Genomic DNA, 15,133 nt, shown 5'->3' with positions numbered 1-15,133 from the left:
CTTTCAAATTCTAATCATCAAAATTACCATCGCCATTACTTTCAACCTCGCATAAATCTATTCCATTGCCATCTCGCATTTCCTCTCTATTGACTCAAAGGCGGTTCGGAGCCACTTGCCACAGACAAAGAAACAAACAGAACGAGAACACGAACGAAAAGATACAGAGAAAAACAAACAAATCGAGAAGAAAATAATGTAACTGCGAAGGAATGTGGCGGAAATTGGGTAACCGTTAATACACGGGGCGAATACTTTTGAAGATATTGTTAAATTGGTTTGCTGTCAGATGGTTCTTCAGATTATCAGTGTACAGTGCTATGATTTAATACTTGAATGCAAGTACGGATCCGGCATGCACATACACGTGCAGAGATACATACACACACCCATATATATATATATATATATATATATATATATATATATATATATATATATATATATATATATATATATATATGTGTGTGTGTGTGTGTGTGTGTGTGTGTATGTATGTATGTATATATACAATATATATATAATTGTATACATGTATGTGTGTGAATCTGTGTGGTGGGGGAAGAATGCGTACATGTGTGATATGTACGTCAGCATCAATAAATTCCGTCAGATTACAAACCAACAGAAGCCTAGGCAACCTGTACAAAAAAAAGGCGTGTCTACATCCATAACCGACAAACGATCAATTTGCCCAGGTACTAGCACGTACAGAGTACAGTTCAAAGCTCTCCAAAGACTCAAGGTCTCTAACATTCGACGCAACGCTCCGTCACCTATGAGTGAAGACTCATCGGCCGCCGATGGCCACTGACGGCGGCAGCAGCAGCAGCCAGCCCTCGGAATCTCGACCAGTTGGTCAACGTTGCCTCCAACTTCAAAGGGGACTCGGTGCTTAAGCACTGGTCGGGGCTTTGTGGCAATTTCGGGGTTTGTAGATACAGTGTGTGTGTGTGTGTGTGCATGTTCGTTATGTTTGTTTAGATGAGAACTATTCTCTCTCTCTCTCTCTCTTCTCTCTCTCTCTCTCTGTTCTTACGTAAACTGTATATATATGTCGGTAGTGTTATATATCAAGGCGAATGTCGTTTCCATGTGCTTTTTCAAGTTTATTTGTCTGTCTTATTTCTCATCTACAGGCAGACGCACGCACAAGTTCTCTCTCTCTCTCTCTCTCTCTCTCTCTTCTCTCACACACACACACACACACACACGTGTATTAAATAATGTGTTTACGTGTGGAAGACTGTAAAAATTGAGGGAGTTGTCTATATGTACAACAGCCGTCTACAGAATACAAGTTGACGTTACTCCCGAGTAATACAGTAGTTTTTATCCGACTTATCTCAATCATTCCATTTCTCTTGCGTATTGCTTTTTAGCCAGAAAATGTCAGTAATACATGCAAACATTCATACAAATACACTTACGATTTTGCAAAACACAGAATGGACAAAATTAAGCAGCATAATATATGTCTATTAAGACTCAGACTGTAATTACAAACATCAGGACTTTACTCTCCCGCAGTGGCTTTACAGTGAGCTCAAGATTTCCTTTAAAACTCTGCGCTTCCCTTCACCTTTCCACGCAATATACCACAAGACCTACATAGGTGCTAAAATCACCCTGGACACCTGTTGACCAGGTTGTGATCTTCTTAGGGGAACCATTCGCATTCTTACTGAGTAAGACGAACAAGATCCTATGTGGTAGGGAGAAGTGACCGTGTCGCTTAAGTCAGATGCTAAGCGAGGCGCTGGGTTTCTCTGGATGCATGTGCGTGTTTATGTAGGGGAGCCTGACTTCATGTTGAGAGAGAGAGAGAGAGAGAGAGAGAGAGAGAGAGAGAGAGAGAGAGATTAACTACATATAAACATTCTGCATCACTTAGATCTATGTGATTTCCTACCACTTAAGAGATTAAGCATCTTTCAGTAGACATTTGAAGAGTGACTTTATTCCAGCTGTTGAGGAAAATATGTACAGATATTCTAGTTTCAATTTTGCATCAGATTTAAACAATCAATATTTCTGCCTTATCATTTCTCGAAATAAAAGCTAAAAAAAGACACAATTAGTGTATTTCCATTGCGTTTTCTTTCGTAGCACAAAAGATTTGCGTTTCACGTCACGAACAAAATAAAATACCAATTGTGCAAAACATAACGCAACTTCTCATGAGGGCGGGGCGTTTGGAGCAACAATGTAGTTGGCGCAGTCGTCTGAAACAATGTGGATTTATTATTTTATTCAGAAAGAACATTAGTATCAAAAATCATTTTAGGAATTAGTCAGTGGATAACAATGAGTCTGGCACAGATAACTGTAAAAGTCATTCAGAAATATGACAGAGAAATAGATGACATTAAAAAGTAAAACACGAGCACATTCACCCTATTTACGCAGCCACATGATTCAAAATAAGACTGCTTTCCCCTCTTCTTAACATACATACATACATGCTTTCATACACATGCGCACATAGCCCAAAACACATTACAATATGTATGTGTACACGCACACGATATATATATAATATATATATATATATATATATATATATATATATATATATATATATATATATATATATATATATATATATATATATATATATATATATATAGAACACATTACAATATGAATGTGTAAACACACACGTATATATATATATATATATATATATATATATATATATATATATATATATATATATATATATATATATATATATATTATATATATATTATATATATAAAATTATAGATATTATATATTATGTATATAAAATTACAGATATTTCCTCTACATCCAAGCTTTGGAACTCTCTCCCAGTACCTGTCACCATCCGTCTCTTGCAACATCCCATTATTCAGAAAGTAATTTTATTGCCTACTTCTTTCAGGCTTTGTGAAAACACAGGCATTTTGACGCGTGTCACATTAAAAAAATATATATACATAAAAAATAAAAAAATTAAAAATAGCCACTGCCAGAAACCTTAGGCTCAGTCCTGCCTCGGGCTAATTCTCCTCTACTAACTTATGGAAATCATAAAACGTGATTTATAATGTTCATTTGCATCCTGATTTGGGTTAACCTAAGCTTCCAGGTCATAGCTGCTACGCTCTTAGGTGTAATTTGCGAGATCTTATTTGTTGTAATTGGACAAAGATTGGCGAGGGATGATGGATGAATTTCTTTTTAGCGGGAGGCAGATGGCACGGGAATTCTGAGGCTATTATTATTATTATTATTATTATTATTATTATTATTATTAGTAGTAGTAGTAGTAGTAGTAGTAGTAGTAGTAGTAGTAGTAGTAGTAGTAGTAGTAGTACTTAGCCAATGAATTCTAGTTAAACTGTCTAATTTTGTATGCAACATCGTCAACTATTAACGACATATCAATAATAGGTCCGTGAAGTTTAGCTATATTTATTATCTATCCAAACACTTATTCCTTGAGAGAGAGAGAGAGAGAGAGAGAGAGAGAGAGAGAGAGAGAGAGAGAGAGATAACAGCTCAATGAATTTCAGTTATATTTATCAATCATTTAAAAAACTTATTCCCTCAGAGAGAGAGAGAGAGAGAGAGATGTCAATAATAGCTCAATGAAATTCAGTTACATTTGTCAGCCATCCAAAAATTTATTCCTTCGGAGAGAGAGAGAGAGAGAGAGAGAGAGAGAGAGAGAGAGAGAGAGAGAGAGAGAGAGAGAGAGAAAGTCGACGACGTTCTTAGTAGAGCTTGAAGCTCTAAATAGTCTTTCCGCTCGGCGAATTTTGGAATGTTGTTGATTTTCCCATCAGAACTTTCTCCCCAGTCCACTCCGAGAGAATTCGATGCAGAGCATATTGAAATTTTGCTTGCGTAATGGAACTACTAGTAGGAAAGGTTTTCCAGTAAGTAGTTTATTTTTTTTTTAAGGGAAAACTTTTCCAATTTTTTTTGGGGGGGAGAATTAAAAAAAAAAAATTTGGGGGGGGAATTGGAAGGCAGAAGTGAGGTGGGTGGCATTTCAAACTTGATAATAGAATTGTACTTTCTTACAGTTCATAAAAATCATCAAAAAACATATTAATTACAACCTTAGCTAATCACGCCAATAAAAGCCATCATGAATCACAATTAAAATCAACAATAGTCATATTAATAAAAATAATGTCTCTTGAAAATATGAATATTACCAAGTTATCAGCAAATACATATTTGCAAGGCTCTGTGTTGGCACAAAATAAAAACAACGAAGAGAGAGAGAGAGAGAGAGAGAGAGAGAGAGAGAGAGAGAGAGAGAGAGAGAGAGAGAGAGAGAGAGTCTCTAATATCTATACGTCAAATATACTGACAACCTAACATTTTCCGGTTGAGAGAAGGACTTAACCAATAATTTACGGGAAACGTCATACAACCAAAACAATGGCGAGTCTCTCTCTCTCTCTCTCCACTAGAACTATGATTATTAGACTTCTGTGACAAAGACTGGCTGGTAGACTAATTCACCCAACAAGTTACTCTTATTTATTTATTTATTTTTTTATTTTTTTATTTATTTACTCATATATTTATTCAATTTCCTTTGCCTTTCCAATTCGTTCTAAAAATAAGTCACTCCACAAAGTCAGAGACTGAGTGTGACTGTGTCAGTGTGCAGAGAGAGAGAGAGAGAGAGAGAGAGAGAGAGAGAGAGAGAGAGAGAGAGAGATTGAATACAGTAGCTTTTCATGTGTGAAATTATGAAGCCAAGTTCTTAAAACTTAACGGATCATTTAAGTTTTTATAAATGGTCCATTTTATATCATACTTAAAATCTCTCTCTCTCTCTCTCTCTCTCTCACTTCATATGCATACAGGCATTACAAGGCTCAATCATATTTTTCAACGACAATTTGTGACCAAACACACAAATCAAAAAATACAAAGACAACGATCCATTATAAAGTACATTGTAAGGAGCATATTTTTTTTTCTATCACAGTCATCATATTCGACTGGGTGGTTTTTATAGTGTAGGGTTCCGGGTTGCATCCTTATCATTATTACTATTATTATTCAAAACCTGCAATCACTCAAAATGAACCAAACCTTAAGGCCAATAACAAGCAAAGACAGCCTCAACAAAACATGAGGCCTGTACGCGAAAAAGTTATAAACCAGAACAGCGACGGTAAAAAACGACAGATATTCAAAAATTCATAAAGCTAGGCCTATACAATCCACATCGGGAGACAGTGCGACAAATTCCACGGGGCAATTCCTCCTTCAATTCCCATAACGACTCTTGAGAAAGCGAGGCTAGATAAAAATACTCTTTGCGGCATTTTCCCGTTGCTGGCCCAGATGTTTGTAGATCTGATCCACCTCTCGGGTTCGGTTCAAAGAAGCAAGATTATCAGAGAGTGACGGAGAACATTTTACGTAGGTGCTTGGGACAGTATGATAAAGAAGAGAACCTTTCACACTGGAGAGTTATCAAGTGTGAAAAACGAATGGAAAATTCAGGTGGATCTGTATTCACGTATCAGAAAGTATGGGAACATTTTATGCGGACCCGTACTTAGGTAGTAAAATAGGAAAGGAGGACTTTACATTGTCGCATTACATATGTGTGTATATATATATATATATATATATATATATATATATATATATATATATATATATATATATATATAATATATATATTTACATATAACAGGATAAAGCTATCGACATAAACCTGGGTTCACGACAAATGTGAAGTTTAATAAAAAATTTTCTTGTTTTAATGTAAAATTTCTTTTGTTTTTTTTACAGAAGCAAGATGAGGGTGTCACAGGCGCTACTGTTTCTCGGATGTCTAGCATTAATACACGTAAGTTACCTTATTCAACTGTATTTGTTTGTGTGCTTTTGTTTATGTATGTATATATATATATATATATATATATATATATATATATATATATATATATATATTTATATATATACATATATATATTTATATATACATACAGAACATATATATATATATATTAATCTTTCTCCTATATATAGCAGTCCTCAACTACTTTGTTTATATACACAATATATATATATTTACATATCTAATCTTTCTCCTGCAAATGATTTTTCTTTCTCTCTCTCTCTCTCTCTCTCTCTCTCTCTCTCTCTCTCTCTCTCTCAGTGAAAGCTGTGGAAATCTTTACCCGCAACATTAAGCTGGAAAAAAATCTCCTGTACACCTTACTAATCTATTTCAAAATAAAAAAAATAATCGAAAGCAACATACAAAATCAATGGACAAGCACAAGCAAGCAAACAAACGCATTCCTTCCTCGCAAGCACCTGAACAAGCAGCACATTGCTTTCTTTTCGAAAACTGGATCACGGTAAGGAACAAACAAATTCCGTGACGTCACACACACACACACACACACGAGCGGCGAAAGCTTTCTAAAAAAGAATTGTAAAGTTAAATCACTTGTTAAATTCTTATGCTAATCGCCGGTAAATTGGAGCTTTCTCTCGCAAACAATGGAGGAAATAAGGGTCCTTCTCTAGATGCTGCGACAACATCAATAAGACTCTCTTTTCTTTGTAATGCTCTCTCTCTCTCTCTCTCTCTCTCTCTTCCTTTTGCAATGGGGTCCTTATCGTGGAAAGTGGTACAATGGCGATAATTGCTGTTGTAGTGCCATCTTAATAATAATGAGTATTATACGGAGAGGTATTTGTGAAGGTGATAGTTGCAGCAATAGAAATTAGTGGAAATAGATCAAGCTAGTGTATTTGCATATAATAAATATACGCACCTCTCATATATATATATATATATATATATATATATATATATATATATATATATATATATATATATATATACTGTATATGAGATGTTTACTCCGCAATAAGCAGTTTTTACATATCTAACTGAACCCTCCCGAGAGAAATCAAGGTAACTTTCCTACCGTACTCCAATACCTTCATGAAGAAAGAGAGAGAGAGAGAGAGAGAGAGAGAGAGAGAGAGAGAGAGAGAGAGAGAGAGAGAAGAGTGTGTTTACATTCGCCAGTCAAATTAAGTGTCTTCTGACTCAAGACTCTTCGAGTTCTCGAGCACTCGGCGAAAACTCCGCACATCCTCTTTCTCTTTGCCTTGTTGATGAAAGCGTGACCAACACTGAAGCTTCTGACGGACCTGAAGTCTAGTGGGAGTAGCAATGGATCACAGTGAGGCCCGAAAGCCATAAAAAAAAAAAGAGTGAGAGAGTAAGTGAAAGGAAAGGACGCATGACAGCATGAAGGAGTGCACAACTGGATGGGAGTTCAAATTAGATTTCCCTAAAGGTGACTAGCTGAATTTTCAAGTTGGAAATTTTGTGAAGGCTTTGTAAACAGGGCAATAAATTACGGTTCCTTTCAGTCATTTTTGCTTTGTAACCTAAACACAGACTGATTGATCAGCTAAATTACCTCTGATGTCCAATAACATAGAATGACTAGAGAGAAATGGACATGGGTGAGCTTTTTACAGTGGACAATCAGTATATGAAAAATGGTAAAATAAATCGATCACTGGAGAGGGAGAGAAAGAGAGAACGGTAAACATTTCTTCCTTACCAACATTTTTCTCTGATGAACAACAAAAAATGCTTTTGTCACCAAGCAGCTACAGCGTCAACTTTGAAGGAAGTCGACGAATACCTAAAACGGTACCTTAATACGCATAGTAACAAAATAACATTACAGTATTCAAAATTCGTCCATGCCTTCCAATTCAATGATACTGTTACGCAGAACCGCAAGAGAATGAATCGCTCCGTTTTTATTCGCTGTGAGTTATTTCGTTAACTGAAGTACGGTTAAAAGCGACACAAACACATGGTCCTGTCTTTCTCTTTAATCGGAACGTTAGTTGACATGCGAGGGCCAGTCCAGATGTCGCTGGCTACCTTTCCAGTTGGTTTCTAAAGACAGCGAGCTTTTGTTTTCCTGTCTCCTTTCTGATCTCTCTCTCTCTTACATACACACATGCACACCCATATATATATATATATATATATATATATATATATATATATATATATATATATATATATATATATATATATATATTATACGGTACGTGTGTAATTTCAATGGCCACAACGACCTCTCAACTTCTAGAATTTCTCACGCTTTTTTGGCGATAATCGTATCTAAAAATGAGTAAGTCTGTAAGCTAAAAGTTTTTCAGGCAACTGAAAATACACACACCCACACATCTTCACACACTAGCCATATCCTACTCGGATACAAATGGTGATTCCCAGCTTTAATTTAGTTTTCTTTTGAAACTGGTCTCTGTATTATTGTTCATATTCTGATGGGAAATCGGTCAACGATTTTGAGGATACGGATCGTTCCATACATGTTCAATATCTGGTTATAAACTAAAACGAGATGACGGTATACATTTTATCAACAATGATGGACATAACCTGTAAATGTACCTTCGAATGTAAGCTTGAAAAGTATTGAGTTATAATGATTTTGGTTTATTGCAGATAGACTGTGATTATAAAATTAAAAGTCCGTCACTCAGTAATAACTTGTATAAATTTTCCACTAAAGCGTGAGTTACGATGTAAATTTCAAATCAAAATATTCGTATTCGTTAAATTTGTATTGTTATATTCACAACTTCCTTGTATAATCTGTAATTCCTAAACATAAACGACATCGAGAAAGGTCTGCAAATTCCAAATATTTCGAAAACTCCCGCAAAAAAATGACCTAGTGAGAACGAAAGAAAAAATGAGAAAAACAACAGAAAACATTTTAAGAACTCAACCGCAAAACCCATGGCTGTTCTCACCTATATATTCGCTAAACCCCGACATAAAGAAGATGTGTACGCCATCTAGGAACTTCTGTTATATCTCCAGGGCATGAAGTCATTCGGAGCCTCTGTCCCTTGCAACGATTTAACGGCACTGATCTCATTCATCACAAGGGAATATAAGAATCAACCGGTGTTATCTTAGATAGCAAGATTCCACGCCGCATAATCGTAAAGCACGGTGAAGCCAGCCAACATACAAGAAGTACGCCATCTGTTGTCGGCTGACTTAACTGTCCGCCGTCAACCGCTGTTTGAAGTGACTTTGCCGAACGGTTCTAATGTATTGGTCGTACGATTCACACACAAACACTCACATGGCTAGACCGTGGTTGAAATCTTGTCTGTTTATCTTTATTTCGTATACTTTAAAGGTTTTTTTTATCGTGTCCAGAGATACTCAACTGCCGCACTGTTGATGCTGATGCTCTTTAGTTCAAGAGAAACCGCAATACTAATTTACAGCGTCGTGCAACACTGCTTGACTCTATGAATCTTTGTTTACCATCCGTTGTTTCCTTGTTAATCTTTCCGCTCTGTTATTTGTCTTTTTTTATATTTAGATATTCTATTGTGGTGCTTTCCATGCGAATGAATGAACGAATAATAATAAGACAAAATTCACAGAATTCCCCGTGTTTGTTCTTCAGCAAGACGATAGAGTAACGTTTGTTACCTAAAAGTAAATAAAATTCCACTACGCTTCAATATATGTATAGTTAATATATTAATATTCTCTGAATTTAGTTCTAAAATCCATGGCTATTACAATTACGATATAATCTAGTATCACGCTTCAGTATACAGTAGCAGGCTATATTCACATAAGGCCACCTAACGGAGAGCACCCTAACATTTTCAGATGCGCCTTTCTGTGCTCTTAATTCCCTAGTATTGTACTTGGTTTTCTAATCATATAAGGGTATTTTATTCTGTGGAGGTCTTGTTTGCAAGTTAATGACAAAGTTACTGCCATGTGAATATATGTCCATTTTGAATAATATAATAATAATTTTCGGAGTTCAATTATGCTAAGCTTAGAGGCCCTCTGATTTCTAGTTTGTTAAAAAGAACTGTGAATTTTATTCTCCAGTAACATTATTATTATTATTATTATTAAAAATACGACCCTAGTTAAATACCCACATTTAGACCACGTACGCCAATAGTACCAACTCATACAATCCCCGCCAGCGACACCATTCTCTAATCTACAAGTTACATAACGGATCGCGACGTCTGAGGTTGTACGGTAACTGTGCTTCGTAATCGTGGTCTCTGAAAAAGAGCTGGTCAGTAATGAGAAGCGAGATTCATAAACGCTCTTTAACACTGCTGGCATATATGCAAAATAAGAAGGATGGCGAGGAGGGGGGGTTGTTTTTTTCCACATGACTCTACTGAACTAGTTCCGGAGGGCTTTTAAAGCATTGTTCGGTAGGAAGGTCCGTTGGGTTTTTGAATCCCGTGATTTTGGATGGGTCCAACAGATGGCTCTCTTTTTCAATTTAGATCCCTTCGATTTGAAAGATCGGGAACAGACCGTTAGTGTAGGGTTTGTTTTTTAAATTCATTGATATTACGGTAGATGGACGCAGCTGAAGTAACATTCATGTTTCTTAGTCTAATTTTTTTAGCAAGAGGCATATTGATAAAACACCTTTCGTCACATATATTAAAGTTTCATTTATATTTTTAAAAAGCATTACCTATAATTATTTTATTATGCATGTGTACAAAGTCGCCACAGAATCAAATTACTAATGTGCACAAAAACTAAAAAAATTTTGAAAGTTCCATTCAAGTAAACATATATGAATCAACAAACATAAATATATACATAAATGAAGAGCAGCCCCAGAAGTGAAGCAGGATGGCGGTTAGAAACAGGAATACACCTACTCTCAAAAACATCCAAAATAATAAAAGTCTACTACAGTTGAAAGCAGGAGCTCCCTAAAACTTATAAGAGGATAGACAAACGAGATATCTCCTGGCGGTGGTCTCAAACCAAGATTCCCAGTACTGGGAAAAGTTAACCAACCCCGTCATTTCCCCTTCGCAGCCACCAAAAACGGAGTTAGCCTATACTTCGAAACTATAGTGGTGAATAATGACTTCATACGTGACGGACAACGAAGGTACCGCGAATTCAAGAACGCGTGAGAAATGTACTGTGGAATTCCCTACACCTGACTTCTTTCCACGCACGGTATGAGTTTAATGTGGGCTGAGCATTTACATGGTTAATAATAACCTGAGCCGACTCAAACAGCGGAGAAACGTGCGTCTTATGATACTTAAGAACTAGTCTCACGTGATCGGGCCTTTCGTTCATTACGAAGTGCTCATACATAGGTCTTAATTTACCGTGCGCGTACAATACACCTGTATAGCGACCGTGATATGAAAATTCTCAGTAACCAGATGGTATGATAACGGGGACTGATAGTGTTCTATATGGTTTTCTGAAATGAGATTGAATGAGTGATAAAACAGATTCTCTCTCTCTCTCTCTCTCTCTCTCTCTCTCTCTCTCTCTCTCTCTCTCTCTCTCTCTCTCTCCCCTAGCAACTAAAATTTTTTAGTCTTTTTTTTGCTCCAATAAGTTCCTAATAATCATTAAATAAAAAATCTATTTGCCTTTCTCTCTCTCTCTCTCTCTCTCTCTCTCTCTCTCTCTCTCTCTCTCTCTCTCTCTCTCTTGTCCAATTCTGTGACGTCACCTATAAATAACATAGTCATCTAATCACCGACACTGAAAAATAGACGCGCAGGCGATATGTAGACCAAGATGTATAGAGACTGCAATCTAGGGTGAGAACGAAGACCACGCTCTTTCGCGGGCAATGCTCAGGAAAATTTCATCGGTCTAGATTCCACGGAAATTTGAATGCGTTCGTCTTGAGGTCTGCAAATTCTCGCGTATTTCATTACTTTGCATTCCTTTCATGTGAAAGTCTGTAAATTTATACTGTGCATCTTATTTAGCGATCCATTTCACACAAACATCCAGCATCGACTAGCTTTCTCAAAGTTTTAGCAAGTGGTCCTAAGAATAGCTTTTGCGTGCCACATGATGTCATCACCCCACAATAGGACAGATGTGACCACCTGACTACTCAGCGTTCGCCATCTGCTCGTTATCACCTGTCTCACCGAAGGGAACCATCTTTGGATGCGTTTTATGCTCTCATTAACAAAATACACAGTCGGATAATGGCGTCAGCCATCAATAACCACATCACTGAGAGATTTTCAGTGCAGAATCTTCTAGTTCTCCAGAATTATTCTCTCAGATCACCTGAGCTGTCTACAATCGGCGTGAATGACCATACCCGCTGTGTCGCCAATTACTAGAAACCTTTAATTCAAAAAGCTCATGTAAAATTGTTAAGATAAGAAATCATAGTTTTTCCAAAAATTGCTGAATAAACCCAGAGGAACTTGTTAGTGAATATTCCAGCAATCTACCACGATGCGTCTTATATATATATATATATATATATATATATATATATATATATATATATATATATATATATATATATATATATATATATATATATATATATATATATATATATATATATATATATATATATATATATATATATATATATATATACATACACACACAGACACAAATAAAATCACCACCTCTCATTAAACAAGAACTAACACTTACGAAAAGAAAGACGAAACAAGCCAGAGACAAAACGGAGGAAGCAGAACACAGGAAACGGGGTTATGACTAAAAGGTCAGTCTTGGCTCCGGACGAGAAAATTGGAGTGTCTTTCCCAAGGGGCCACTCGAAAACCCAGTGACCCAATCCATTTCAAAGTGCTTCGTAGTTCTGCCTCACTGTTTCTGCGCCTGCGCTTGTGACACTAATAGTATATGAACCCCTTCTGTTTATATATATATATATATATATATATATATATATACTGTATATACTCGTATATGTATGTGTGTATGTATACATGTGTATATATAATATACATGATAAATATATATACATATATATATATATATATATATATATATATAGAGAGAGAGAGAGAGAGAGAGAGAGAGAGAGAGAGAGAGAGAGAGAGAGATGAGCTTTCAATGCGTTAATGTTGAAGAAGCTTTCTGGACAAGTAAATGGTCCTTGATTTATTAGTTAAAAGGTGAATGTGGCAGTGACCACTGTATTATTACTTTCTTAAGATCCACCCTCTATCATTGTATACGACTTAATCATGTCAAGACGCTGGTTTGTTATTATAAATCATAATACAAATTTCCCCATTTTATTCAAGCAAAACCTACCAAGGTCTTGATAGGATTAAGTTTAGCTTTTTCAAACGTGAAATTGGGTATGTTTTTCTTACATCCTCTCTCTCTCTCTCTCTCTCTCTCTCTCTCTCTCTCTCTCTCTCTCTCTAAGGATGCTATTACCTGAGGCATTTACACACTTTCAACACCCCATTTACGAACATTACACACACCCCCTGATGTTCTCATACAAGAACAACATTGGCTGACCTACATAAGAGAAAAAGAAGAAGAGGAAGGAAGAAAAGGGGGCGGATGTGTAGGGGTGGGATTAGCAGGGATGGGGGACTGTGGTGTCTGTGCATGATTGAGGTGGTGCTGGTTGTACGTAGGGGGGAGGGAGGTATGGGTGGTAGGTGACGTAATGGAATAGAGGGGCTGGAGTGGCGGGAAGGCGAGTGGCGCTTTTGGCGGGAACCCCCAAGAGCCCACATCAAGCACCGAATATATTTGCATGAAAGTATTGTCACATTGTCAACGCGTTCCTGTGTAAAGGCAATGACACATATGAACGTGAATGAATGACTGGATGACGTGATTTATATTTCACTGCCAATGTGACTACGCCACAGAATAAAGGCTCTAAAAGATACTGGTCTAAATGTGACTATGGAATGTAATTCCGCGATTCACTGTTCCTTACTTTCTATTATTTATTCAGATGCAAATCTAAAAACTAACAATAATACAGTAAGTTATTAGTGATAGAATGCATACAATATTCACTTTGCACTTTCATAATAAACGTAAGCTCACAGAAATGCAAAAAGGAGCACATTGCCTCTGGTAGTATAATAAGCCTGATAGCTAAACACTCAAAAGAGTAAAAAGAGAGTTCACAAACTTCCACAATGATTGTTTTGACCTTATTAGAAGGAAAGTATCTTCTACTTTATTTCAATTTACTGGAAAAGAACTAAGTTGCCTGCCCCCCCTCTCTCTCTCTCTCTCTCTCTCTCTCTCTCTCTCTCTCTCTCTCTCTCTCTCTCTCTCTCTCTCTCTCTCTCTCCTGGGACACGTCCTACATTATTCCAGACGCATTCCATTTATCGATCACTTCAATTGAGGACGTCTACAACGGTAATCGTATGCTGGAATCTTGGAAACGGAAACAGACAATTTGAAGGAAGATAATATGCAGATAATATATTCCTATAATATGCGGATAATTGAAGAAATAAATTACTCTTGCCCTGGGGGCGAGACGGGGTGGGAGCAGAGAAAACGCGGTAGAGTGAGAGAGAGATCAGAACCTTCATTTGAATGAAGGAAAGAGAATTATCTCGGGGAGACAGGAAGAGAAAGTAAAATGGTCTCATGCTGTGTATCTGAAATGAAGGAGAGAGAGAGAGAGAGAGAGAGAGAGAGAGAGAGAGAGAGAGAGAGAGAGAGAGAGAGTTAACATAATGGAAAAAGTAAACAAATGAAAGAATCTGTGAACATTACATAAGGTTAGTTGGTCCACCTAAAGTATCCTGCATTCTAATTTAATGGCTTTATAAGATTCCTTAAATTCTGACTTCTAATTAAAACTAACTGCAAAGGAATTATTGCAGTGTATGACACCCACGAAATACTTCTGATGTGAAATGCAGACAGCAGACACTCACCACCCCACCCCACCCCAGGGGCTACTGACCGGAAAAAGACAAGACGGACCCACAGGGAGAATGGTAGGGAATATGGGTGCCCTAGAGGGAGATCTGGGAAGGAGGAAGGAGGTAGGGGGAGGGCCAAAGTGGCCTAGTTTCCTACACGCGTCCACTCAACTGGAGGGATGACAGACAACTCGCTTCATCGTTCACTAAATACTTTTAAGTGACCCTTTGCATTTCCCATCGCATTTACGTTCTGTTCTGGGACCCGACGAGCGTGTTCAACATCACAGTGCCTTGAATCTAATCCTTTTGTAACCATTATCATGGCTCATATTCGACAAAGTTT

The 15,133-nt window shown here is 36.9% G+C and overlaps 2 protein-coding genes across 5 annotated transcripts in view; one reads left to right on the top strand and one right to left on the bottom strand.

The window, feature by feature from the left end:
* LOC136845963 (cubilin-like) overlaps positions 1 to 15,133 on the bottom strand; it is a 177,185-nt gene that overhangs the window by 146,598 nt on the left and 15,454 nt on the right. The window lies entirely within an intron of this gene.
* Positions 1 to 15,133, top strand: part of dyl (dusky-like) — a 60,407-nt gene that overhangs the window by 31,034 nt on the left and 14,240 nt on the right. For all 4 annotated transcript variants that reach the window (XM_067116506.1, XM_067116503.1, XM_067116504.1 and 1 more), the window contains one exon: positions 5,800 to 5,857. In XM_067116506.1, the coding sequence (XP_066972607.1) occupies positions 5,807 to 5,857 (51 nt within the window). In that variant the 5' untranslated portion in view covers positions 5,800 to 5,806. The remainder of the gene's footprint in view (positions 1 to 5,799; positions 5,858 to 15,133) is intronic.

Source organism: Macrobrachium rosenbergii, chromosome 14 (assembly GCF_040412425.1).
Source record: "Macrobrachium rosenbergii isolate ZJJX-2024 chromosome 14, ASM4041242v1, whole genome shotgun sequence".
Classification (NCBI taxonomy): Eukaryota; Metazoa; Arthropoda; class Malacostraca; order Decapoda; family Palaemonidae; genus Macrobrachium; species Macrobrachium rosenbergii.
The sequence above is the reverse complement of the archived record's forward strand: the minus strand, read 5'-3'. Positions and strand labels throughout refer to the sequence as shown.